The following is a 27,457-nucleotide window of genomic DNA, read 5'->3' as shown; positions in this document are numbered from 1 at the left end:
TCACCATGACCTGGAATTTCTGAGAGCGGAGAAATGATAGGAGGACCTTTTCTTAGATAATTTTTTTTTTTTTTTTAAAGAACAATTTTTTACCCTCTTTTCGATGCCTCTCTTCTCCCAAGGCTGCAGAGGCATCAGGATGTACTCTGGCATAAGGTTCAGGGACAAAACCCTTCAGAATACTTCTGTGTAGGTCTTAATTCTATCTATCTATTCTTAATTACCTGAGTGACTTCTGAAAGTCCTGCCAGCCTCCTTGTGTAAAGGACGTATCCGTCCCTGGTGGGAGCATGAAGGTGAAATAAGTCTATGCCGTCTTCAACTACACTGATGCAGTATCTTCGAAGTGCTTGCAATATTCTGGAGCATTTTAGTAGCCTCACCTCCTCAGTCTCCCTGGAGGAAGATACAGAACACATCCCATTTACAAATAATCATCTTTAGGGTACTGCCTTGCATGATTAAATGTGAACTGCCTAATCCCCTCTGTATCTCAATGGATGTCCAATTATATGGGAGTTTTCTCCTACCTCTGTGCTGTGGGCAGGAACCCTGAGGGGAGGGGAAGGAGGCACAGTTAGCTTGTGGAAATGAAATCTGCAATGTCAGCAGGTAAGCTTTGGCATACACCATCACCAGAAACAACAGTGAGAAAAGGAGTCACAAGGGCTCATCATTCCTACTAACATGGAATTTTAACACATTCACAACATTCTGCAAGCTTCACAGCAGAAGAACGATAAAATCTCAAATGCAGCCATCTTATAGTTTTTAAGAGCGTACCATAAACAAGCTTGTTTTTGTGGTAACTCCAGCTGACCTCTACATGCAACTGCCTCCAGCTGCTTTAATTTCTCTGAACTTGACAGAAGAAACTAAGACTATGTCAGCCCTCCACACAGCTTGACTAAAGTACGTAAGATGAGCAAGCACTGTGAAGCACACTCAAACTCATTCACTTCCTGATACAAAACCCCAGATGGCTTTAATTGCACTCTAGCAAATTCTATGCATCCTATGCTAGAACACACAGAAATTGCTATGTGGGTTGAGTTTTGCAACTGGGAGCAACTTTCTGAAGCCTAGCATTAGCAGAGCTCCTTTTATTAGTCCAAATATTACTATTCACGAGCTAACAGTCACTTTTAGCCCTAGATATTTCTAACAATACTACCACAAGCATTTGTTACAAGTTTACACCTAACAGAGTTCATTTATCCTGTACTCATTCAAGAGAGCAACTTCTGATGCCATCTCCATTTATGCTAGCTCTTAACTAACCCTCTCATCATAAGGCTGCTTGAGACACTCATTTGGGTTTTCACTTTACACAGTGCATTTACTTTGAGGTGCAGGAAAAGAAAACACATGCACATAAGCATTAACTTGAATTAGCAAAATATTAGAACTTCTCACCACCTGCCCCGAGAGGAGAAGAAGCAGCCTTCATATCTCATCACTCTACCTGCTCCCCATTACAGGAAAGGTGTGAGGAAGAATACCCCATTTGTAGTGTCAATCAGCTCTTCTTCCTATGGAGCCTGAACAGGTACAACTAGCCATAGGCAGAGAGCACAAAAATTACTCCATGTTCCAGTTGCTTCTATAATAAAGCTGAACTAAATCAATAATTAAAGCCAGTTCTTGCACGTCTCCCCAGTGAACCTCTGAACGTTTTTAGAAAGCCAGTCGCATCTCTCCATTCTGTTAATGAAAAAAAGGGGCTGAGAGGCCACCTTGCTGTGAGCCACCCACCACATAGGCAACAGACAGCAGCACAAGACCCATTTTAACACCCGTGGCAAAAGCCTGAACCATTTTTGAATGAAACATGCAGGCTGCAGCCTTCCATACAGGAAAAGGGCCAGGCCTGCCACTGCACCGCACACAAAGACCTCACCTCACAGGCAGAGCCAAAACATGCTGCCCTTGCTGCCCCCTCTCCTGCCCAGCTTCCCTGAGCTGTAAGCACACCAGTGCATCTCCCCACTGCCTCAGCTGCCTTCTCTGGCAGGGATGTCCTTAGCCAGCCCGGCTTTGGGCTGGCTGTCACCCTAAGCAGCTCCAGCTGCCCTGGGCCAAGGGGACACACTGGGAGTTCCCTCAGCAAAGCAGAAACTCACCCTGGGAGACTTCTGTACTGACTCAAAGGTGCCCAAAAGGGCACACTACCAAGGGGAAGACATGGGTGGACCACATCATCGGCCCTACAGGGCAGGCACCCGTCTGCCCCCTCACACTCGGACCACCCTGCGCCCTGGAAGGCTCGGCCTGCCGCCAAGGCCCAGCTCTCAGGCAACCCCAGGGGCCCAGCCTGGGCAGCTACAGCCCACGGCCCTTCCCCTCGGGGCCACGGCTGCCTCTTAGAGGCTGAGGCCCTCGTGTGAACAACCACCTGGTCCTCAGGGCTGACCAGCCCTCAAGACACACCCAGCTTCGCAGGGCCGGGCCCCCTCACGGCTCGGCCCTTCCTCAGGGCTGGACCCACCTCACGGCGCGGCCCCACCTCAGGGCTGAACCACCTCACGGCGCGGCCCCTCCTCAGGGCTCGGTCTCCCTCACGACACCTCCGCCGCTCAGCGTTGAGCCTTCTTCAGGCTCGAGCCCCCTCGGGGCACCACTCCTCCTCGGTAGCTGGGCCCCGGGTGCAGCGCGGCCCCGCCTCAGGGCTGAGCCCGCCTCAGCGCGGCTGCCCCTCAGCGTCGAACCCCCTCCGGGCGCGTGCCCGCCTCGGCGCTGCGCCCCCTCCGGGCGGCCCCCTCGCCGCGCCCCAGCGCCTCGTCAGCGCGGAGGGCCCGGACGGCCCTGGCGGGCGCTACAAGGCCCCGTGCCCCGGTCCCGGTCCCGGTAGCCGCTTCCCTGAGCGGGCAGGGACGGGACCCCTAGGGAAAACGTCCCCAAGGAGGGCACTGCCGTACGTTTTCAAGAGCACATGCCAGAACGACAGGCACGCAGAAAGGGAAAGAAGTTCTCGAAGAGTCGTGGCCCAGCCCAGGGCTCCTTCGCAAGTAGCACCGAGGGAGCTTTACCTTGGTCCTACAGTTCAGCTCCTCGTTACGTAAGTCTTGCATAGAACATTTCTTTTACGAAAAAAATAAATGCCAGTTAAGATGGAGAAAAAGCTGAAGAAGAAATCTGATTTATCCATTAGAAAGAAAGGTCATCGTATAATGAACAGTACGCAAATGTGCAGAATGATGTAGTGTAGAAACTAGAACGCAGCACATGGCAAAAGATTTGCAACAGACACAAAGTCTAAGGTCTTTTATTATATTTTATAGATTAAATATATCTGCAGTAGAGTCTCTTTTTTTAAAACACACAAAAGGAAAAAATACATTCTTCATGTACATATGAAATACTGACCACGTAGCAGGGACCATGTACAGTGCAAAGTACGAACACAGCTACATAGACATCACCACCTTGGATGATTATCTGGCTTTTTCTACAGTAAAATTAGAACAAGTTAACATTTCTGCTTCCAAAGAAAAATCCATACCCTTCCCTTCCATGGCAATTTTGTGGGATTGTGCAGGAAAGGGTGGTTGGTTTTTGTTTTCTTTTTAAAGGTATTATAAAATCCTTGCATTGCATGAGAAATTATCAAACTCCACCAGCTTTACCTCTTTCACACATTCATAATCGTAGTACAATTTTTATTGTGATTGCAGCCCAACTCTAGAAATCCAGGGAAAAACAGACATATATATAACCTGGTAAAGAGAAAGGAATGAATCAGACCAGTTGTTGCAATGTCCAGAAAAAATGTACCCACATGTACACACACATACACGAAAGATGGAAGATAGCGAGGTGTGACTGAGCATCTCCTATTTATTACAAGTTTGGAGCGAGGGCACGGGGTTGCATGTTTCACTTCGGCAGTGAGTCTCTAGTGTCTCTCAGTATGGGATGTCATTCTGGTAGTACTGGATCATGTCATATGTCCTGCTCCTAGAGAAGAAAAGCAACGCCAGAGGTTAAGTAAGAGTTTAAAAAAACACTGCACCCATTGTCACTGAAACAAACATCACAATCCTACACAAACAAAACATGGTAAAGGAAATCAGCTGCTAATCAAAACTAGCCCTATATGCTTTGAAGGCATTGTGAAGGCCCAGTTACTGTTATGAACAGCACAAAACATCCTGCTCTTGTTTAAATTTTTATTTTTTTTTAAAAAAAAAAAGTATTTCCATGCTTCTCTGTGTGGCAACAGCAGCTTGGATCCTGTGTTTGGAGAAGCCTGCAGCACCTCACATTGCATTGGGACTTTATTTCAGGAGAAGGAACCACATAATGAATGAAGCGAGATCATCAGGGCTGCATGAAGACAGGATTATGTGGAAATAAAAGTAACCTTAATTAAGGACAATTCTAGTAACGAAAATAAAAGTGCAGGGGAAATAACAGCATTAATAGCACCATCTCTGACGAGCGAATGAACAAACAAATCTAAGCCTCGTTACAGATAATTCGATTATCCATGGGCAGAGCTTATTCAGGTCACAGACTAACCACGCCACAGGTAGAGAAGCTCAAGCTTGTCAGAACTAAGCTGTCTCTGGGCATTCACAAAACAGTGTGACTGCCTTTGTAACCCTCAATATTAATCTGAGATTCTGAGCAGATGCACCAGGAGGCACTAGAAAATCCAGTTCACTTCTGGCAGGGCTCTATCTGAGCCAGTGAGCCTTACTGGTCTCAAGCTGACCCTGTATGGAACTACACAAGAGTTTGTATTAGACTCTCCAATCTATCCCACAGTCTGTATTATCTGGGTTAACAATAAAACACGCGCTTAAGATGTTTAAGTATTATACTTATTGCATTTAAAGTAGTAAATATAATAAAATTACATTTTACATGTAATTTATTTTCACAAGTTTTACACAAGATACCAAATTATTTGTATACTTGAAGGGAAAACACCTACAGTTGATTGGCTAGCTGGTGATTAAGTTGATTTTTAAATTGCTAATTATTTGATAGAACTGATTGTTACATTCAGCACACTCAACAGTAGATGACAAATAAACATGGCCCAGCTATAAAGATACTCAAAAAACCACACTGCCAGTGTTCTATACTTGAGGCACTTTCCCTAGCCAATATTATACAGTAAGTAACATACGGTCTAACAAAATGATTAATATGTTAATACAGTATCAAGTCATGAAGAAAAAATTAGTAGAAAGATTAGAACTCATTTCTAGAAAAAAGTCAAATACACTTTTGCACAGAATAGCAGCTTTGAATTTCAGGAGAATATTCAGGCAACTTAATGCCTACAAGCAATTATAAAAAAGATTTTGAAAAATCACTGTAGGTCCTTCTCCTTATAAAATAAAAGGGAATAAGCTTCAAGATCAATTCCTCTTCATTCTGACCAGAAGGCATGCTATTCCTGTTGCCATTCAACACCATTTTTTACTATTTATCCCTTTATTCATAGAGGTGACCCTACCAAGGGGAGGTAAAAGGAGGTATCACAAGTAGACATATAACCCTAATAGTACAAGTGGCCATGCTCTAACATAGGAGTCAAAATGCTTAACTTTTGGGCCAGAGATTCACTCTGACAGAAAATCCTCTATTCTTTACACTAGCCAGCCTTGTTATTTGACCAGGCTGGTCTTAAGCCTTCCTTCCCAGTGTAAAAGGCAGGAGATGCAGCATGCTCAGAAGCAAAGCTGCTATCCTCTATGATCTAAATATCGACAACTCAAAAATGTTTGGTCTCTGACTGATAAAACTCTACTTTCTAGCTCTGCTCAAAGCTGGGTGACCTTCCTTTAGCCACAGCGAGAAGACATGCATAGATGCCAAACCTGTTGCTGAGGAAACAATTCTGTATGATCTTGATGATGAAAGTTGCAGCCTCCCGTTCAGTCATATTGGGGCTGAACCTGTTTCTATATGCAGAAAATCACAAAAAGCAAGAGTGAAATTAGCGAGGTTTCCTTTGAGCACATTACAAATGTGTCTTTGCACAAGCTTAGCCAGGTGGTGATTTCACCTGCTGCAAGTACCTACTTCTCGTAAGACTACCTCGTAGAAATTATGTAATGTTTTAATAAGCACTTGCCATTAGTCTTATAGCGGAGACAGAGCCTGTGAGCTTTTCATCAGTCCAGTGGTAACTCCAGGAACAGCAGATCCCTCTTTCTAGGCAGCTGCTGCTTTTAAAATATTTTTGTACCTAGTAGTACCCTTGAGCTCCAGCCCATCATACTTTATGAATCTGAGCTTATCTTTAGGAAACTCTAGGAATTTATATGCAGGAAATGCTGAGGTAACTCTGCTCACTCTGGAGGCATAAGCCTGAAGGGCTGTTTAAAGTGTCACATTAGAATTTGTATTTGCCTGAGCGGTTGGATGTTACAACATAGTCCCATTCAGAACTGCATTATCTGTAGAATGAATTTTAAGATGCTGTTCTTCAGGTCCAACACCATTTCAGAGGGCATCACACTCTGCAACACATTACCTCTCAATTAAAGCAGATCTTTCCTTTAGTCTTATTCTGCTAGTCCTACGAACTTAAAGATAATCCACATACTTGCACAGTCATTGAACAGCTTAAACTTATTTCTATGAAAAGGCCTCTGGAATTCCTACTTTCTGAGATATTCTATAAACACAAGTTACCATTTTTCCAACATCAAGATATACATCTAAGTAGCATGACCCCTATACTCACTGCACAAGTTGTGACAGTACACATTCTGTGAGGAATACATGAACAGTTTCCAGTTCATACATACGCTGACTTACTTCAACAGCTTGATTGTCTGACCGCGGAAACAGGGCAGGCCTGTATCCAACATTAATGTAACCAGTGAGACTACAGCATCCATGTAAGGCCTAGAGAAAAAGAGGACGAAAAGGTTACAGCGCTCAAACTCCCGCAGCCTTAGTAGGTAAAGCAGGCAAGCTAAGGAGTTCCACAAGGTGGATCACACCTTTTTCTGTAATTAAATCAACACATATAATCCTCTTACATTTGCTGGTGGAGCTACACCATTGCTTGCAATCTGTCACTTTAATTAAATTTCACTCCTTTACCTTGGGCTACCAGATACTCAGAATGGTGCAAGATGAATGGTCTCAAGGAAGATTATACAAAGCAATGCCTTAGTAAACAACATTTGTTTGGCATCAGAAAGGTGAATCAGAGCATCAAAACAGTACAAAAAGCTGAAACCAGCAATATCACAATAATAGATTATCTTCTAACGCCTAATTACTCCATGTAATTCTTTATTACATCAGACAGCTTCCTTTCTCCTTCCTCTCCTCCTACTTAGAACATTTATCACCTACCAAGCTATTACTCTACTACTTGGGTGACATTTTTGCCTTGACACAAAACTTTCTCCAGACCATTCCCCCTCAAGAAACCAAGTTGATCTTGACTCCAAGACAGACCCTTCTGGGGCTAATAGCTAAAGATACTTTGATTCTGTAAGATAACATCAATACTACTTGTGATCGAATGAGCATTTATCTGGACTCTACTGTAGTGACCTCCTCCTACCCACATGCAACAGCCTCTTCACATAGATTTATTAGTGCTCCTGCGTGTTAAAGCAAAACCTATTTGCTTGGTATGGCATAAGGTGAAGTTGCAAATCTTTATGGTGACGGGCTGGCAATCACAGCTGAAGAACTGAGCTACCAAAACCCCTGCGTATTTCACAACAGAAAATTGTAGCACGTTTTCACATCTCCTACCTAATTAACTCTAGCCGAAATGGTGATTAATGTGATTGTCCTATTTGGGAAAACAAGAAACATTTTGATTCTCCTGTAGTTTCTAACTACAAAGAATTAACAGCATACTAAATTATGTGAGCAAATGTGTAACAACACAAAAGTTACAAAAGTAACAACACATTCATAAACTGAATATAATATATAAAATTTTCCAATATAACATAAGAACAGAAAAAAAACCCCACAAAGTCAGGCTGTAAAACCGCAGGATTATTAAGTTGTCTCAAAGTTCGCAAGATCTATCAGGACAGGCTCAGACCTCCTACACAGAAATGTTTATTATTATTCTTCTCATCTGATTTTAGGCATGCAAGCACTTCCACTTTTCAGCATTTAAGAACACCTTACCTGACTGCCAGATAGCCTCTGACACACATCTCCATAAACCATTTGAACGGAGTTGCCTCCATTTTTCCTCCCATTATCATCACCATCTCATCAGTCAGCTTAATGTCAGGCTCCCAGCCCAGATTTCCACCAGGTGAGCTTTCAAACATGAATCCAAAATCTGTGGACAAAAGATAAGCTGCCTGATAGACTTTGTTGGTTAACTGTGTGCTGTCAAAGCTTATGGAACAAGAGAGGTGTTTCATGTATTAATACCTACTTTTTCTACCAACATTTCAACTCCAACTGAAAAAAAGCTTTGGTGAAGTGTAAGAACACCAACAAAAGAATCATCACCATGACATTAGACTAGACTTAAGAATGATGACATCAAATAAAAAAAATCCTTGCTGAAACATCTGTGCAGTTCCAGAAAAGCAAAGCTAAAGCAGAGGTTACAGCCTCACATAATTATATAAATTTAGTTGTCAATCTAATTCATACTCATACAGTGATGAAAGGAACCCAAAGATTATTTATATACTTATATATACACACATATGTATATATGCATGCATAAGTATGTATGCATGCAAAATACATACATAGGTGGGTATATTCTTCCCTGAAGCTGGTAAAACTTTGCAAAGCTAAATTTACACAGAAGCGGCCAACACAAATATACATACAATACTGAGCAGGCATGAAAAGATCCCGTGTATGTTTACAAACTGTGAAATCAGTATATAGACTGATCTCAAAAGGGAACTGTCTTACTGTCTTCCATGAGCAATGCTTTATAGCAGAAGGAAAAGGTAACTACTGAAATTTGAATGTGGATATGACTGACCAATATGAATGATGTGTCCCTTTTTGTCCAGCATGATGTTGCCATTATGTCTGTCTTTAATCTGGAGCAGAAACAGGAGAAGACTATACGCAGCCATACTGCGGATGAAATTATAGCGAGCCTGTACAAATCACAAGAACACAGAGAATTTAATAACTCTCCATCCCAGGAGCACATACAGCTGAATAAAGGGGTTTTTTTTCCCATTTTTTCCATTCATGATTAGTTTGAAGCAATGTTCAATGATATTCTCCATACATCTTCAGCTGCAATAACTCCTTTAGCTAACTCACTCATAGCTCAAAATGGACTATCAGCATCAGAAACCAGATACAGCACTATGGTAGTCATTATCCAATTATTTGTCATTATTTCTTACAGCTAGAATGTTTCTCAGTTGAGATTTTGCTGTGCTTGCCAACTGATGCTTTACCTTCTGGAATGCAAGGGTAGACTCATCTCCATATTGCCTTGTAAAGTAATCATACATCCCGGAGTCTGTCTGCCTGCCCAGCTGGTCACGGGATGTGCAGTCAGGAATGCATTCAATAACACCGCACTGAAGGGGAAGAGAAACAGGTCTGTAAAGCACACTCCCAAGATATATTTTGTTCACGGCTCTTGGCAGTCATACAGGTCCCCTGGGAAACGTGGGGCAGCCTATAGATCACTGAATGCAGAATTTCTAGTTTATTCATAAAAAAAGCATATCCAGTTTTTTAGGATTTCCATGCAACATAAGACAAGCTCTGTGACTTTCCACTGACTTGCACAACGTAGTCCCAAATATCAAACACACACAAATAGCCACAGGCAGCAAAATTTCAGAGCCACAAACTTTAGAAAAGCAGGAAGCAGGAGAGGAAAGACTCTTTTTGTCGCTGGTACTCCAAATGTTTGCATAAGTAATGTGGGCAGTATTCCCTTGCGGTATGGAATTTTTACGTGTGCTGGAAGAGAAAGTATTTTTTAATTAAGAACCATTTTCTACAGCACTACAGTTAATTGCCCACTTACCCCAGGAGCTGTGGCCACCACTCTGTATGGAAACACAAAAAGATCCAGGCCTACCAGCTGAAATATGTTCTTGAACAGATCGATGATTTGTAAAGCTAACATGTCCTGTTATACAAGAAAAAAATTGCACAAGCATTACAGGGGTTATAGATCGTAAGTTAGATTACAAAAATGCTCTGAAGAACTCTGAAGTGAACATTAAGTTACCCCAGCAGGTCTGCAGATGTGTGCTTGTGCATGCACTATGGCTCTGGGGGAAATCAAAAAGGGAAAAGATAAATGCTGTTTAAGTGGGTAGCAAGCAACACCGAAGAGTTAACTGCTGACCTATGAAGAACAGATTTTTTCCATCACTCTTTGATAAGCCAGTATTCCCTCTTAATCAAAACCAATCAAACTTTAATGTACAAGATATCACCTCGGAAACTACTGCTATGTCATCAATAGTTCAATCAAAAAATAAATTCTGAAAAAGAATTTTAAGTCACGGCAAACTGTCTTAAAAAATAAAAAAGGCCTTTGTTTCCAAACTAGAATTTCTCTAGGGGTACAACACAGTTCTCTCCCTCAGTCCATAACAGTGGAGATTCTCAAAATTCCAAAGAAAAATATTTATATAAAGAAATTATTTTCTTCTCTGTTGTTGCCACCTACAAATCTATCTTCTGTAACTGCAAAGCCCAATAGCTTTGTACCTGTCTGCAGTCATCGCCCACTTTAAAGATAGCTGCTTGCCAACAGATTTTCTTACTGTCCACCCCTTCTTCTGCACTTTCATCTATGGAATCAGAACGACAACGCAGACCTGCAAGAAGGGTACAAAGCAAAACCCAGACATTTTAATTAGTTACTCTAATTAGTAACTTTCTATCATGTCAAGCCCTCTGCCTTCAAAACCACAACATTTCACTGCAGGTGCACTAGGGATGTTTCTGCCCTGCAAGGTGAATGCCATAAGATAGTTCCCTTTGTCTACTGGAGTGGGAACGTACCAAAATCATGTTCATGATTTACCTGATAAACGCCTGAATTGCATTAAGCTAGTCAGCTAGAGCATCCCACAAAAATTATTATGAGAAAAAACTGCCAAAACCTGGAGTTTGCTACAGTCTAAAAACCAGGGAAAGGCAATGAATTTATATGTTAGTCTAAAATAACTGTTAAAATTTCTTCAAGACACCTATATGGCTTCCTTCCTGGGACTTAAAAAAAATTGCAAAAAAACAGATTTAGGTTTTCAGAATTTTCTTCTCTCTTCCTTTGATCCAGTTTCATTTCTGAGCCGAACGATTGCAGATAAAGTTCAACATGGAAATAATTTTACTGCAGGAGTACAGGTCACTAACAGCAGGCAATTTTAAAGGAACTGCTGACTCTTCAATTGGTAGTGTCAATGATTAAGATGCAGTTACTAACCTTCTTTTTCAAGCTCACTAACTCCACATCGTTTCACTTTAAATTTGGCCAGGTAGGGTGCTTTTGCGGCACTAAATTGTAATAAAAGCAAAGATGATGATGAGTGCAAGTTAGCCAAAAAAGAATTTCTAGAAAAATACGTAAATACAATGAATTAACTTAATGGGAGAATATAACATGTACCTCTGCATAGGAGTTCCTGATTTGTAATCAATGTCCAGAACAATAGCTTCAGGATTGCTGGGCAAGTAACAGCCTGCAAAATGGAGCAGATAGCTGAGAACAAGTCCATTGGCTAGTGTGACAATGCAAGTTTGAGAATAACTGATGTTAGTGTCTGTAACTTCCATACATAGTTTTGAATGAAATAAAAAGTTAGAGACAAACTGAAGATTACAGCCTGTGAGCCACGAAGGATGCAGCAGCCATTGCATCAGTGAGTGACTGCCAGAAACTAACAGAACACAGTTTTGAACTAATACTGCAGAAACAGGACTTCTCTCACAATAGTCCCTAGTAAGATGTGGCAGCATGTCCCGGTGCACTAGTGAGGGCCCTTAGGAACCAACAAGCTGTACCAGAATTGCGACCTGTTAGACAGAGATCAGGAAAAGCTTTCATCGAACTTCATTTTAAAGAGAAGATTCAGATTGGGAAAACATATGTTCAAGACTTGTAAGCACCTTCAGACAATGATGTTTCATGGGAATGTCTGATGGCAGAAAAAGGAGAATGAGATAACGTAACTTCTCAAAAGTGTCTCATCTTTTTAAAAAAGAAGGTGGTCCAAAGAAAAAGAACTTATTTATCTTCCTTCTTCAGACATAAGTTTCCACTTTTATCTATGATGTGTGTTATCTAACTTGTTCTTGGGCAAGTTTTGATGCACCATACAGAAATAGTAAAAAGATTTGAATCGTTTCAAGAGAAAAACAATCCAACTGTAACAGAAGAACAGCCACCAGCATCAGAACTAAGAGCTGCCACTTGCAGAGATTTCAAGATTTGCTTGCAGAAAACAAAAGTACTCATGTTGAATGCAAAAAGCCTACTATATGACACGATTAAGTCACTTCTTACCAGGCTGCACTTTCACCTCAGATAGAGCACTCAAACAAGCTTTTTTCCTTTCATCTCCTTTAGGGAATGGCCTAGAAAGATGAATGATATTTTATTTATCTGCATACTATATATTATTCTATCTACTAACCTCAAATTTGTTTCAAATTTATACAAACTTCACTAAAATGTTTCTTCTTGTAACAACAAAGATCCCTTCCTGCATCACTTCTAGAGCACTTACATACCCAACCAGAACAATGTCTATCTTAATGAAGGTTATAGTCTTTGCTTTGTAGGTTTAACATTGATTTGACATACAGGTTGTTGACACACCCAAACAACATGAGATGTGAATGAAATATATGAAGGTTCCTCCTCATACAGAAATTTGAGCATGATTCTACCTTTGTAAGCACTGTTATAGTTACACCAATATAATTTTCCCTTGTGAACTTATTCTAGAATAAGAACATTGCTAACTGGAAAAGGACAAGCCAGCAAAACGGCTCTGCAATTACATGCCTAATTTGTTCACATACTCAGCATGACTGCAAGTGTCAACTGGATAATTGGTAACATGGTTAACGATCAGTACGTACAATTGCCCAATTTGCACAGGCACTTGCGTTACCCATCTGTTGAAGTCAGTCACACAATTGCATGCTCACCTGGTGTAGCAGAGTGCAACTGAAAGGTATTACTTATGCTCTTCTTTTAACCAGTACAGCAGATTACTGAAGCAGCAACATAACACTTATTGAAACCATCACAGACAATACATTCATTCATTTATGCCACCTACAAAGCAAACGGCATCTCCTCTATGTTGTCTTTACACCAGAGATGCACAAAAGCCAGATTCATTTAAGGCTGGGGTGCAAAACACAAAGCTTGCAAAGCACAATTATTATCTGTTGCTTAGTTATGCCTTCATACTAACAAACAGTGGATTGATTTCATTCTAAGTATCAACATACACAGATCCTAACCTCCCCTTTTAACTCATCCTACTGGGTGAAAACATCTTAACATGCACATAGAAGGCACCTAATATTTGATTGTTTCTGTGATGTCAGTGTCCTTTAGCCTGATGCCCTTATACTGGTGGTTTGCAAAGTTTCATTTTAAAGGAGTTATGTTCCAGGACATACATTTTATATCACTTTCAAATCCTCCCATACAGCAGGAATGTTTTAAAAATATGCAAAGAAACCACACTTACAGATTTAGAGCTTGTGGGCTGAGCTCCTGCCATCCACTGGCAAGCTTTACAAAAGTTAAATTACACATCTTACTGCAGTCTTTACAGTCAACAGAATCTCTCTATGAGGAGGACTTGCAGTTTTAAGAGAAGTTTATGACATCAAATCTTTCTCCATAACCACAATTTAGGAATGAAGGAAAGACTGACATACGCAAAAAGAACAACTGTCTTTGTATTACACTGCACAATGAAATCTCTTTGACAAGAGGAAAAGACAATTTCAAGGAGTTTTAGCAGAAGGTAAACCATTTAACTATGCTTTTTGTTTTGTGGTGTTTTCTGTTTTGTTTCCTTTTTTGTTTTCAAATGCCACAGAAAATGTTGAGAAGTTATAATAAGCAAAAAAAAGAGACAGTCAGTTTGGTAGACTTGAACAGAGAAGTGCTGTCTTTCCTCCCTGAACCAAGCTCTGCTTACTTTTCAGGAGAACATTGGCAGCATATCAAAAACCCCCACATTTATGATGCAGGTGACAACAAGACTGATTGGATTTCAACTAGGACAAGTGCACCAATTGCTTTACCCATTTGATTCCTGTATCAGTGCATTTTTCCATGGAACCTCATTCCACTGTTACCAACCACAAGGTATTTGACAAAATCAATTTAAAAACTAAAGTTCAAGTTTAGAATCATCTGCTTCCGAAGTAAAATGTCACAGCTGTTTTGGACAGACTGCTAGCTCAGAGAAAGAGCACTGAGATCAGGGCAGATATGAATTATCCCTAAAAGTCAAACTAAAATGAGCCTTTGCATACTACTACGACTCTTAAGTTACATTTAAGGAAAAAAATCCATTTCTTACATAATAAGTTATTAATTCTTTTTTTTCCTGAAAACACTATCCCTATACCCCTAAAAGCAACTTGGCCTCTTTACCAGGACACTGGTAATCAAGAGAACAGCAAGCCCCCAAAACCCCACAATTCTGAAGTACAGCACTTACTTGATAATGGCTGAAACATTGGTGATTTTATTGAAGAAATCAAATTCCCGTTGGTAGAACTCCTTGGCTGGGCCAGATAACGAGCCAGTTATCTCCTCTACTAGCTGCTCCAGAAGTTCCCCAATGTCAGCTGCATGTGAAAAAGGAAGCATTTGTGTCAGAAGCTTACTGCAGAAAGCTAGATGATACGGGTGATGGAAATAGTCACCTTCAGACAGTATTTTAGAAAAGGTACTGATGCAAGCATTGCTGCATCCCTTGTGATGCATTCTGTCAGGTAGAATACTTCCACAGAATGGGTCCTACCTCTATAAATGAAAGTTCCCAGGATTCCTCCCACCAAAAGAGAAGCAGGAAGGAGATTCAGTCTGAACTGAGACAAGGAAAGGAGTCAAGATATACCTTATTTTAAAGCACTCACGATCTTTTTGGTGTCCTTCTTCATCCAGGTAGATATTAGTTTTCATGTTCCAGATGAACTGGTGAGCCAAGAGCTGGGATTTGGCAGCTGCCCACAGGATGTATTCTCTGACATAACCCATCTGCAACCATATCCAGTCCAGTAACAATCAAAGACCATTGCAACTCTAGCAGACACAGGTATTACCGCTTCTAACAGCTGTTCTTCAAACTCAAACGTATTTAATGGATGGAAAGAAGACCTCTGCACTCTCAGTCACATTGCTAAAAAGACCTTTGAAGAATGACAGTGTATTTTAACAGGTACTGAATTGACCTAAACTGTTTTCAGCTTTATTACTGACCTATTCTGTTATTCTAACTGACCTTCCCACTTCTGTGCCATTTTCAATCTTTTCGGATTACAAATCTCTTTGAACTTAGGGCATCTCCTAGTATGTGTACAAGGCACAGTGCAACAGAGACACTGGTCTTGCTTGGCATCACTAATAGCTCCTGTAATACCAGAAATCTAGACAGTGTCACATGGACTACACATTTTGGAGGCAAGACCTGCACGTGCTGGCACAATTCCACAGAAATTTCAGAAAGTAAGAACAAACTTACAAAAGAAGTTGAAGTGTACGAGGGAATCCTACTCATTCCAGAAGTTGCATTCCCTTTCCTGTACTTGCAGACACTTCTGTAGTCTGCAGGTGTTTATGTTTGACTGATATTAACAGACAAGATGTCTAATGTTCACGCTCTGCGTTGCAGAGGATACTTATCTACACACAAAGTTCTCACTAACAAATACAGTCACCTACAGTACTGGCTGGGGATGTCTTCACCTGAAAATAATGCACTGACCAGAGATCATATCCCTTGTGGGCGGATAACAATGACCTTACATTAATGAACTCTGAACTTGGTCATCAAGCTTTGCTTATGGCTTCTGCAAGATGAAGCTAAAATGCAATTTCATATACATGACAGAGCACAAGACAACCCTAGATGTCTTCTCTGGTTACCTCCACAGCAAAATGATTAAAGACAGTGATTTAATTTCCTTACTGCTCGTCTCATGCAGACCTTCAAAAGCTTTATTCAGACAAAGTCCTCATCTGGGGTTTCCCACAACAAAATCTCTTTCCTGACAGGTGAGCTACACAGCCTCTGGTTTCTCAAATTTACCTGTCCATAAAAGAGGTGTATCCAAAGCAAGCCAGCCTCTAGAGACAACATGTTTTCTTCTGTGTATTACAGATATAGGACAATAATAAGCAGCATTAGTTTAACCTTAAATTTTGTCTGATTTGCAGCTTTAAGTCTAAAAGTTGCTTTAAAAAATCTGTTTTGTTCATATGCAGCTGTTCCATATCCTCACCTTGTCATAACGAAGCGCCTGCACAATCTGTGGAATGTAGAATAAAATGGCATCCTGAAAGAGAAAAGATGGCAGGGTTTTTACTGTTGTTCTTTTAGTAGTCGGAAGGGAAGACAGGTCACATACACAGAGAAAAGCTCCCTTCAGTTAGGTGATGAACAAAATACCACTGCCTCTCTATCTTATATGTCACCTCCTCAAATCAAAGTATTTTTCTGTCCAGTTACTCCCTTCAAATATATCATTAATCATCATGTATTTTACAGTCCTAATACAAGTCTGACAAGTGTTAAAAATCCAAACACCTTTCCACTAAGGGAAGATTTGGAAGGAACAAATTGAGAACAGCAGCCTGAAGAATTCAGCTTAGTATGATTTATGACAAAAAAAGTTGCAAGTACAAAGCCAGTATCATGCGTGACAATCAACTTTAACTTTTCATGCAATACAGTCACACTCTGCAATGCAGTGTGCCCATTTAGCAGACATGTCTCTCCACGGCATTAAAATGAAGCTTGTGGCCACAATGACTAAGGCTGTAACTTTACATGGGGTGTGAAGGATCTCTTGGAACTCATCTTACCGGAGGAAAAGATCGCAGGACTTTAACCCCGTACTGAGCTGTAAGAGGATGAGGTGGATACATGCTTGAAAAATAGGAGAGGCCAGTTGGCGGATCTGTTGGTGCCCAGCACAGAACATGGCTGAGCTCAGGCGCATCAGCATCAATTGTATGCCAGGTAACCAGGTACTGGAAAAGCAGGTCAGACACGTTAGGAGTCTATAGCACCCAATAACATCTGGGTAATACACATCCAACAGGAATGCTATAACCTAGCTTCCTATAGCAGAGAAGTGAAACACGCCACGTTTTATTTTACAAAACCACAGCTGTTTTATCTAAAACATTTTTTTCTCATGGAAATCTAACTATTGGAATTGTCTCACCTCCCAGATCACCAGATAAAGTTAGTGAAGTCAAGTTACTAAAAGCACAATACAGGAGTTCTAGCATAGGGAGAAAGAAGAAAGGATGAGCCCTTTCGTAAGAGTCAAAGAAGGTTCAGTTTTGCTGTCATCTGTTTCACAGGTGGTGTACAGAACGCAGCTCGGACAAGACTGGCCCTCACTGACTAGTGCTTCACTGCAGATCAGCACGAAGAGTCTCCTCCATTTTAAGAGGCTTGGCCTCTTGACACACAGAATGGGTTAAGCTTGAGGTAATTTCTACAGCAGCACTCACAAGTGGTCTTTTTACATATTATGCAAAAGGAACAGAAATGGTGGCTGTACTGCAAGTGATGAGTTTTGAGACATTTTGTGTAGAGTGAGAATATACTCAGGAGCAAGATGTACCATTAGCTAACTATCCACCTGCTGTCACTACTGCGATTCTTGCCTCAGCACCCTATTTCCACAGCTGTTCTGTCGTTCTTTCCTACAGAGCTATGGTTAGCACTAGAACATACGTAAGTAAAGACTGTATTTTCCAGTATATCTGGATGAAACAGGCATATTGGGGCCCTGTAACAGTATAAATAATCACAAGTACCTTTATTGCTTCAGGAACATCACTAACAGCTCCTGGGTCCAACCGAACCAGACGGGTCACTTCTGTCCCAATAGCTTCAGTGTTCTTAAACCTAAGTATAACCAGGAATACAACAACTTTATTAGAAAATTTTGACAGCCTCTTCTATTTATGTGAAGATGAGGACAGCAAAAGGCAGAAAAGTATATGTTTAATAAACAAATAGTCCAACTATGAAATAATGTGCAGAGGAACCAATATGCTGTCAAAAGAGGAATGAGGAACAACTGGTCCTCATTCAATGCTTTTGTATAAACCACTAGTCTTTTAGCCTGCTCTTGGATTCTTGGCTGAAATATACTGTCTGGAATTCTACAGAAACCAGTGTGCAGAACTCTACTTGGCAAAAAGTATCACTGTTGTAAGGGGGAAAGAATTTCCTTTCCCTTCTGGAGTCAACTATGCTAATTCTCCTATACTACTTATTAAAACGCAAGCCAATATATAGCTAAAACACTTCATTCAAAGATACTTTTAGTACTTTTTAAATGCTATGCCTGCTAATGGGTTAAATACAATTAAAAACCGAACATGATTTCTTCTGAACAAAACATCGTCTTAGTACTAGTGAAGAATAGGTGGCAGGAAAGGAAGCTGGATTCCATGAGAGCCTGAGCCAAATGATTATATTAAGTGATCTATTTCTTTTCATTTCAAAAGTCTCAACAAACTGTGAAAGCACGCAAGGGGCCTGTAAACAGGAGCAAGTGCCATCAGTACTTGCAGTGTAAGTACCCACTCAACTTCTAAGGCAGCAGGAATTACATCAGTTCTTTCTTTTGAAATACGTCACCTGGTAGGCAGCTGTACAGCAAGATGAGGAGAAATGCTCCAAGCCAGATTCACATTATCCTTCCATTGCTTCTCACTAAGACTGATATACTTAGACCTCCAGTTTGCTACACTGCTCTCTCCAGTTTGATCCAATTCTAGCTCAGGGGAAGACAGTGGATTGTACCATGTGATTAAGCGTTCAATCTCAGTAGCCTGAGGGAAACAGAAAAAAAATAATGTGTTTTCTGGAAGAAAATTTCATACTTTATGTGTCCTGCAACAACAACAGGGTCTTAGATATTCATGCAGTTTCCCCATTGTTCTGATGACTCACCAGCAACGAAAGCAGTAATGTTCTTCGCTTCATATAGTACTTGTGCAGCTGCGTACCTCTGTTAGTCTTCTTAGACATTCCTTGAGAAAAGGATAAAAAAAAGTTTTCCGTGGCTTTTGTTCAGCATGTTAAATGGTACTTTCAAACCGTCCGCATCTGGCAACAGTAACACCTAACAACTGAATATAGGAGACTCGTGAAGTTAGATCAGAGGGACTTCAGAAAGTCAGCACTGCAGCTACACATCGTACAGTTGTTCTCTGAACGTATGGAGTACAACAGGCTACAGGGATATCGATTTAGCCAGTATTACATTTGCTTTAGAAACCTGACAGCCTACTAAAAGAAAGAGCACATAGTTTACAACTGTACAAAAACACAGCCCACAATCTAATGTCACTCTGCTGCCCCCAAAAAGCATTAGGTGGATGTTTGCACAAACAAAGCAATTTCCTTACAGGATTTCAATACATCTTGACCTCCAGTCTTATTTCTTCTGCACTACAGAACTGAAGATTCTATCAAAACACCCAGGTAATTTCAAAATTTTGCTGCCTGCTACCAGTGAGATTTTTTTTTTTGCCCCCTCTGCAAAGTTTAGCACTGGTAATTATATACCCTGCCAGAAGAACAAGAGCCAAATATTAAAGGTAAATATTGACTTTAAGCAATATCTGCATATAAAATATGCTGTAAAGGTGCCTGCAATTAGCTGGTTATAACAAAAAGATACCTGATTTTTTAGATATGGTTGACATGCCACTGGACAAAGGGTAGGTATTTATCCACCCTTGTGTGGCTTGTTGCCGAGATCCAACGTTGATATCCAGATTGCTCCTCGTGTCTTGATTATCTAATAATAGAGCACAGGTCTAATGTAGAACCCAACCAGAGAAACAACAGGCTATTGAAACAGCACATAAAAGGAACTCACCAGGTGGCACGAGTTGGCTGGCAGTCAGATACTTCTTGTCGGAGAACATCGCTGTCCAAAACTTGATCAATATGCTGATATCCTCACGAAGCCTCTTTTCCCCTTGTGTAGGGAACTTTGAGGGACAACTTAAAGAAATCACACAAATAATGTGAAGTTGAACGTATTAGAAAAAAAACCAATCCCCACACAAATCTAATCAAGTCGTATTTCTTATTCTGACAAGAACTGACAAGGATGAGACTACATATCACTACTTTTTATCCTTATTGCTTTACTCTGACTGAAGAGTACAAACTTCCTATTATAACTGAAAATTAAGCATCTGTGTCAGCATTTTGGATTCATGCAAAACTTATTATGACTGACTGACCTCCTCACAATTCAGACACTCCTATCAACCCCATTACTTTTTGTTGTGCCCATGTCAAACGTTGAAATCATTAGATTCAGTGTGCGTGTGTCTTCAAAACATTGAAACTATATTTCAGTCACACACGCTGTAACAGGTACTACTTTATAAACCACACATAAAAACTGGAACTTATACCTAAGCCTCTTTGAGATGGTTTATGAACTACACAAAGGCACAAGGAAAAGTATTTGATAAAATGCGTGAAAGAGGAAAGGAAGAAGTTAAATCACTAGAAGAGAAAAGCAACTACTGCTTTGAAGTATCAGGAAATCACACACACAAATAAAAAAGTACCTGAAATAATCAAAGGCAGTTGAATAAATCTTTTCTCTCAAAACGTTTCGAATAGTTGCATTTGGAACGACATCAGCATGCAGCAAAGACAACCCCAGAGTCAGTAACCTAATAAGCAAAAAGTTAGAGAATGAAGATTTTGGCATTCCCAAAATGGTGACCAACCCAACACCACACAAACCACAGCTACAGCTGTAACTCCAGTCAATTCATCGAAAAGTGTCTGTTTCAGAGGTCTTGGCAAACATGTTTTCATTATCAGGTGACTACTGAACCATAAAAAGTTAAAGCCTTCAAGTCACAAAAAGTGAAAACAGTTGATGGAGCAAAATTATTGCTAACCGATACATTGACTGGATTCATGATGCAGGCAATTCACTATGTGAAATTATCCCTTGAAGTCAAAAATTACTTTCAAGATCAAGTTAGCTGCATCTACTTTGAAAGCAGAGCTTAGAATTTTTACCACTTGAAGCAAAGGACAAGTTATACATTTAGTGTTTTGGGTTTTTTCCTCACACTCCGCTATAACTTTATTTCTTCCACCAAGGAAAAAAAGAAACATACTCACTTAAATCGGGGTCCAATTGCTGCCACATGCCGATTCAAACTGCCTTTTGCCCCTCCAATATTCAATGAAAGAGATCGCTGGAGCAGGCTGGAGAAGATCTCGATTTGGTCAGAACTGCAGTATTTGGCTATTTCAAATCTCTGCACCAGAAACTGAGAAAGAGAGACAGACATGCTGTGCTTCCTTTGACCTTTTTTCATCTAAAAAAACCCCAACCCTGTCTTTTCTGTTTCCAACACCTTCCCCCCCCCTCAGTTATTATGCTCATCTACAAAGAGCGTGTCTCCTGCTTTGAGACAGAAGTAGCACTCACGACTCAAATCCCTTCCTGAATCATGAGAACAAATAGTGCAGAGTAGCTTAATCACTGCACCACCACCATATGCAGGATGTTCAGAAGAAACACACACCTCAATCCAGATGTAATGTGGAGTCACCTCTGGTGGACAAGGCCTTGGCTGGCTCTCTTCTGAGGCTGCTAATGGATCTGCTTCTTTCTGCTCAGCAGAAAACAGGCCAACCTTCTGCTCCACTGTCATTTGCCAGGCTCCTGCCATTTCCCGCATGAACTGAAAAAAGGAAGAGAACGGTGTTTCTTGTTTCAAGAGCATCTTATATGCAAAGCACAATCTCTCTCCATAGCACACTCAAGAATCTAATATGTCAATTAAAATTCACTGCAGTGTTAATGGAGAGACAGACAAATCTATGCATCCCACCTGAAATAAAGTGTTTCTTTCACATCCTAAATTACGAAGGGAAGAAAGACTCCCCCAGAAGTTCAGCTAGTGACAGAAAGACTAAGGGCAACAGCAGACAAGTGCTGTATTTTGTTGAGGAGACTAAACTGTTAGATCAGCTGGTGCTGTCCATCCTCCTGCTCTACTAAAAGACACTGCCTCCAACACCAGGACAGCAGAGACAAGTGTATGCCAGGCTCTCGTGTATTGCAGGACAGTTTGGCCCATGAGCACACACACCCGATGAATCACACAACAGAGACGGCACATAATTCACTCTTGCTGGACCTGCTCTAGGGAGCAGTATCCTCTGGTAGAAAGGAGGCCCAGCAACCAAGGGTGCTTATCTGATCTACTCAATAAGATACAAAGAAATTCCTCATAAGCCTAGGAGAAAAAAATGAAACTGATGCTTAATAAGTTAAATGCTTAAATATGCATGTAAACTGACCTAAGTAAATTTAGGTTGATGGTTATCTCCAGCAAGTGAAACACTTAGTGCTCACTAGCTGGAGCAATTACCAGAGGCCGCTTTCTCAGCTGTGTGTGGGCTGTCACTACACCATGCTGAGTTGCTTTATTACTGCTAAGATTCATCCCCACCTCACAGAAGACAGCTAGTCTAGCCTGTTACAGGATTAGGACACTTGCAAGCCTGTTTTTCATGCAAGGGTGCAATGCCAGATATCAGAGGCTCCTAGCGATGAGTAGGGACATCGATTTCTATTTATTTTAAAACACCGTTCTCTGAATTGTGGTACTTTAGAACCTGATTCATGAGCAGCTCAGGCATCTCAGCAGCAAAGCAAATTGTACAGCTGAGATGCTAACAGATTTCCTCTGCTATATCATTCCTGCTGCTGAGAAAGATCCGTTTCCCACAGTCCACTTTGTGAGGGGTCTCAGACTCTCAACAATACATGAACAGAGATTTCCTGGCAGGCTAAAGTAATTAACAATGCATTTAACATCCTCACTTGACACAGATTCACAATAGCTGTGAATCTCTCAAAATTTTCTCTCTTCCCCCCTTGCAGGGGCAGAGAAAGAGTTGTTAAACAGCTTCCTACCGGCACTTCTATCCCATTCTTGGCAGCAAGCAGCCACTCCCAGCAAGCAATTGCTGTTTCCATGCCGTGTTCATTGAACATTCGCAGGGGTCCCCAACACAGATGATGGAGGAGTTGGGGATCACAGTCTGAAAACAAACATTCACTCAGATTTCTCCAACAAAATAAATAAATGCTTTTCACATCAGCACGAAATCGGTGTGCACTAATAAACAGTTTCTAGTTTAAGAAGGCTTTTCCCCAATATAAGCCTAATTGAAAAAACTCCAAACACAGCTTTGCTTTGAGCTGATCCATACTGGGTTTGTATACGGACAGTTTTTGTAGTTTATTACTCCTGGCATTCACAGCCAGAAAGCAGAATGCCATTTGTTTTTCATTACCTTTGCTGCTTATTAGCAGTGCAGTCAACTTAAACATGGCCTGGGTGTAGAATTCAGTGTGGCCTGATTCAAGAGCATCATTCAGCTCTTTGACCATCAGTTTATTCAGGTCAGATGTTCGCCCTGTAGCATTTGAGAACTGAATCATTCCAGAAACCTGTAAAATACAATGTTTTTTTCAACAGAGAACAGTACTTTTAGGAATCTAGTTTGGTATTGGTCATGTGCTGAGTAAGTAACTCCAAAAACAGAGACATCTTTTGTTAATACTATGTTAAATCTTTACCTTTATCTGCAATCCAAGAACTTCCTACAAGACCAACAGTAAAATGATCTGTTTAATAATGTAGGAAAATTATACCCTTTGTCTTGAAGGAATTTAACTTTAGAGTCTGTGCTTAAAATAACATAGAACCATACAATAGTGTAGGTTGGAAGGGACATCATCCCCTGGAAAGCCACGCCAGAGCTTGTGGACACTCCACACTCACGAGAAATCCTGTCCTTACCTCTCCCGCATAGCGATTGCGCAAGTTAAGAGATGCCATGAAGTTGGAGTAGTCCTTCTTCACACAGGTTGGTCTTTCAGTTAGCTGGGTTGCCTATGACCAGACCACATATAGCTGTTTATACTGTTCATATCCAACCATTTGTCTTTTTTTTTTTTTCTATTTATACATTCACATAAAACAGTTTTAAGTTTAGTTTTCTTTATGGTAATAAACAGAACAGTATGATGACTATTAGGTGCAACACTAACAGGACTGATAAAAATGAAAAAAGACACGTGCATTAAATTCCGTGTATACAGTCTGAAATACATACATATTTGTATATACTTTTTGAAAGACCAAAAAAAGCAGAAAAAGGGTAGAATCTGTGGGACTGCTGCTCCCTTTTGATGAACAGGTAAGGAAGAATGCAGAAGAGTAGATGTGATCTTGGGTCTGCCCTCTCCACACAACAGCTTGCTGAACTGACAGTAATGTAGAGAGTATTTTGTTCCTGTCTTTAAAAAGAGCACTAGTATTCCATGCTTCCCTTTGCAGAAGCACTTAGGAATTTGTGACACGGAAGTTTCTGCTCAAAAACAAGCAAAACAAAGAATGGTTCTTTATACTGTAAAATGAATTTTTTATATTGTGGATTTAATACTAAAATACAAGGCCAGCAAAACCATCAAAAATTCAACACTCCTGCAATGCTTTGCTTCAGTACTGCTAATGGCTAGCTTGGCTCAGCAATGGATAAACTTTGGAGAACTATTCTTATTGCACATCTTGGATACAAAATTTGCGTACTATCATCTTCGCATTAGCAATGTCCAGTCCACAGGAATAAAGTAGGAGGAAAAACAAACTGCTAGCAATCTGAAAGCTCTCCGAAAGAGCTTTTGTCATTTCATTGACATGCAGGAAGGCCCCCAATCAAAACAAATACTGTTAACGTTTTATGAAAATGAGAAAGTTGTTTCTCTTATTTCCTTTCCAGTTGTAAAGTTTCTAGTGTCTTCCAGCATAGTCTTTATTCTATCAAGTTTTTCAACCTTGCCCCTTTAGGGAAGTATGTGACTGCACTCCTGAGTCCTGGGATTTCTTTATCCTATTTATATTTAGTGACTAGCGCTGTCAAGGAGGACGACTGTAACAGAGAACCAAAAGGAACTCCTGCTAAAGGTGGGTGTAGCAGCAGTTTCAGAGCTGCTTCTAGAAAACAAGCTGGCTGATGATACAAAAGATTCTACTGGATGTTTCTCCAGGAGATCAGAAGTTACAGCCACAAATGAGAAAAAACAAACCGTAAAAAACTGCATGAAATGTAAAATGCAAAAGCATGTTTTGAGCGATCCTTTGTAAAACTCAGAGCAAATGGGTGTCACCCAACACTCACCTACGTGACTATTCTAAAAAGCAGCCACTTCAGTCTTACACAAAGATACTACTTTCAAATCATTAAAAATCATGTACAGAAACCTCTTAAACAGCATCAGATACAGTTATTTTCTCGCTTGTTACCATCTCACTTTCCAGTATTTTACAGAACAACACAACTGGAAGATACCTTGATCTGAGATAGAAAGACATAAGGTATCTTTCTCAGTAATGTTCAAGCGCTAGGACAATGGTGATTTAGAAAATCGGTATTACATGGCTACACTGAATGTCAGAAAATTAACATGAAAGCTATCTAGCTGCACAAACAAACAAACAAACAAACAAGAACTGTGCCAAATACTCACGCCCAGAGTAGTGTTCTGTCTGTTGTAGCCTGCGAAGTGTAAAACGCTTTCTGTAGCCATAGCCAGTCCTGTGTGCTGGGACAAACCTGATACCCAGTTCTGATGTTTGTTTAGGTACTCCTGACAAAAAACCAAACCCAAACAAAAAGGGTTTGCTGGAAAACCACTGTGTTTTTCAAAACAAGGCAGCTCATAAGCAAGTGTTGCATCATTGCAAATTACCAGAAAACTCGATTACACACATACCTGACAATAACTAGACTGTCTCTACTACCTCTTAGGCATTGCTCCTTTGGCAACAAGAAACTCTGAATGTCCTCCTAAATAGGTAAAGAGTAAGACTCATTCCATTTTGTAAAAGGATGAAGTGATTAAGATAGGTACTTGAAGGCTGAGGTTGTCTTTAAAACGAATCACTTTTCACAAAAAGAATCTTAAGAAAGGAAATGCTTTGGACTCCATGGAAGAAGGGAATACAATTAGTTATGTTTTTACATAAGGATAGAATCCCTTGAGTTTTTTTTAGGGAAGGAAATATAAACTTTAGGTAGAGTTGCAGTGTCCAAGATCTTGTACACACACACCCCCTCCCCCCCAAATTCTGTTCTCAGCACTAAGTTTGGCACCTCTAGACAGAACACTAGTCTAACCCGGACTAAGTAGTTTCTTCAGCTACTCACCACGGATTAACAGAGATCTGCATTTTGCTATAGCAAGACTTCTTGTTTATATAAAAGATATTTTATTTATTTTATTAGTACTTCATAAATAGTCTTTCATAGTCTTTGCTTGTGGTCTTGTGACAGCTTTCTACTGAACTCTGCCACATGTAAGCATTTACTACACCCATGCTCAAACTAAAGTCTGTAGTTTACAGTGTTTTCATACATTAGCAGGGTTACTCCATATTAAAAAAAAAAATTTCAAAGACAGAAAAAAATCCTCCCAAGAGCGAAACAAAAACCAGGTTTTACATCCTAATCACACATTTCAGTCCAGCTGATACTTTCAGCTAATGCACCAGCATTAAACAAACCTTGCAAGGCAGAGCATTCTACTACACAAAATTCTGACTTCTGAAGTAAATCCAGGATGATCAACTGCTTACAAAACTGTTATTTTCAAGATTCACAGGTTTGGACTACATTAAAAGTCACATCAAATCAAAACTTCTAATCATTCTCTGCCAATGCTAAAAGGAAATCTTAGAGCAACAGAAAAAATTAAAATGATGCTTGAATAGCCTGAAAAACCAAAAACATTACATAATTCAATTCTCATTTTGAAGATCTGCAAAGACCAAATTCTTTCAGAGAAGCAGGCTGATTACCTGTAGATGAGATTTTGTAACTGAGGGAGCCCATTTCATTGCTTCTTGAAGAATCATCCCACAGCGTGCAGCAAAATCTTTGACTATACTCTAGAATAAGAAAGCACCAAAACAATCAGTAAAATACAGGACATTTAATGAGAGGCCCTGGTTTCAACAGTATCAGAGTAAGACAGGTTGCAGCAACATCATATGGTTAAAAGTTTCTGTAATAATTAAATATACCCCTGGTAAGCAAAGAACTGTCACATTTCAAGTCAAATAAAATAATATTCAGAAAAACATAATTACCAAGTGTCATATTGTATTAGAAAAACCTTACCTAGGGATGTA

At 40.4% G+C, this 27,457-nt stretch overlaps 1 protein-coding gene across 1 annotated transcript in view; it reads right to left on the bottom strand.

Annotated features, from left to right (window-relative positions):
• Window positions 1-3,552: 3,552 nt before the first annotated feature.
• The window catches only part of PI4KA (phosphatidylinositol 4-kinase alpha), a 62,975-nt gene continuing 39,070 nt past the window's right edge, over window positions 3,553-27,457 (bottom strand). The window contains exons 28-55 of the mRNA XM_086474342.1: window positions 27,125-27,214; window positions 25,795-25,914; window positions 24,065-24,157; window positions 23,556-23,712; window positions 23,173-23,300; window positions 21,773-21,931; window positions 21,363-21,514; window positions 20,792-20,899; window positions 20,083-20,210; window positions 19,882-20,001; window positions 19,149-19,228; window positions 18,834-19,027; window positions 18,002-18,092; window positions 17,033-17,200; window positions 16,450-16,503; window positions 15,085-15,205; window positions 14,664-14,793; window positions 12,473-12,543; window positions 11,576-11,648; window positions 11,393-11,463; window positions 10,672-10,781; window positions 9,977-10,081; window positions 9,393-9,518; window positions 8,960-9,080; window positions 8,131-8,290; window positions 6,781-6,870; window positions 5,835-5,918; window positions 3,553-3,957 (exon numbers count right to left, since the gene is read on the bottom strand). Coding sequence (XP_086330468.1) covers window positions 3,906-3,957; window positions 5,835-5,918; window positions 6,781-6,870; window positions 8,131-8,290; window positions 8,960-9,080; window positions 9,393-9,518; window positions 9,977-10,081; window positions 10,672-10,781; window positions 11,393-11,463; window positions 11,576-11,648; window positions 12,473-12,543; window positions 14,664-14,793; window positions 15,085-15,205; window positions 16,450-16,503; window positions 17,033-17,200; window positions 18,002-18,092; window positions 18,834-19,027; window positions 19,149-19,228; window positions 19,882-20,001; window positions 20,083-20,210; window positions 20,792-20,899; window positions 21,363-21,514; window positions 21,773-21,931; window positions 23,173-23,300; window positions 23,556-23,712; window positions 24,065-24,157; window positions 25,795-25,914; window positions 27,125-27,214 — 3,156 coding nt within the window. The 3' untranslated portion in view covers window positions 3,553-3,905. The remainder of the gene's footprint in view (window positions 3,958-5,834; window positions 5,919-6,780; window positions 6,871-8,130; window positions 8,291-8,959; window positions 9,081-9,392; window positions 9,519-9,976; window positions 10,082-10,671; window positions 10,782-11,392; window positions 11,464-11,575; window positions 11,649-12,472; window positions 12,544-14,663; window positions 14,794-15,084; window positions 15,206-16,449; window positions 16,504-17,032; window positions 17,201-18,001; window positions 18,093-18,833; window positions 19,028-19,148; window positions 19,229-19,881; window positions 20,002-20,082; window positions 20,211-20,791; window positions 20,900-21,362; window positions 21,515-21,772; window positions 21,932-23,172; window positions 23,301-23,555; window positions 23,713-24,064; window positions 24,158-25,794; window positions 25,915-27,124; window positions 27,215-27,457) is intronic.

This window comes from Leptosomus discolor, chromosome 16 (genome assembly GCF_034619465.1).
Source record: "Leptosomus discolor isolate bLepDis1 chromosome 16, bLepDis1.hap2, whole genome shotgun sequence".
Taxonomy (NCBI): domain Eukaryota; kingdom Metazoa; phylum Chordata; class Aves; order Leptosomiformes; family Leptosomidae; genus Leptosomus; species Leptosomus discolor.
The sequence above is the reverse complement of the archived record's forward strand: the minus strand, read 5'-3'. Positions and strand labels throughout refer to the sequence as shown.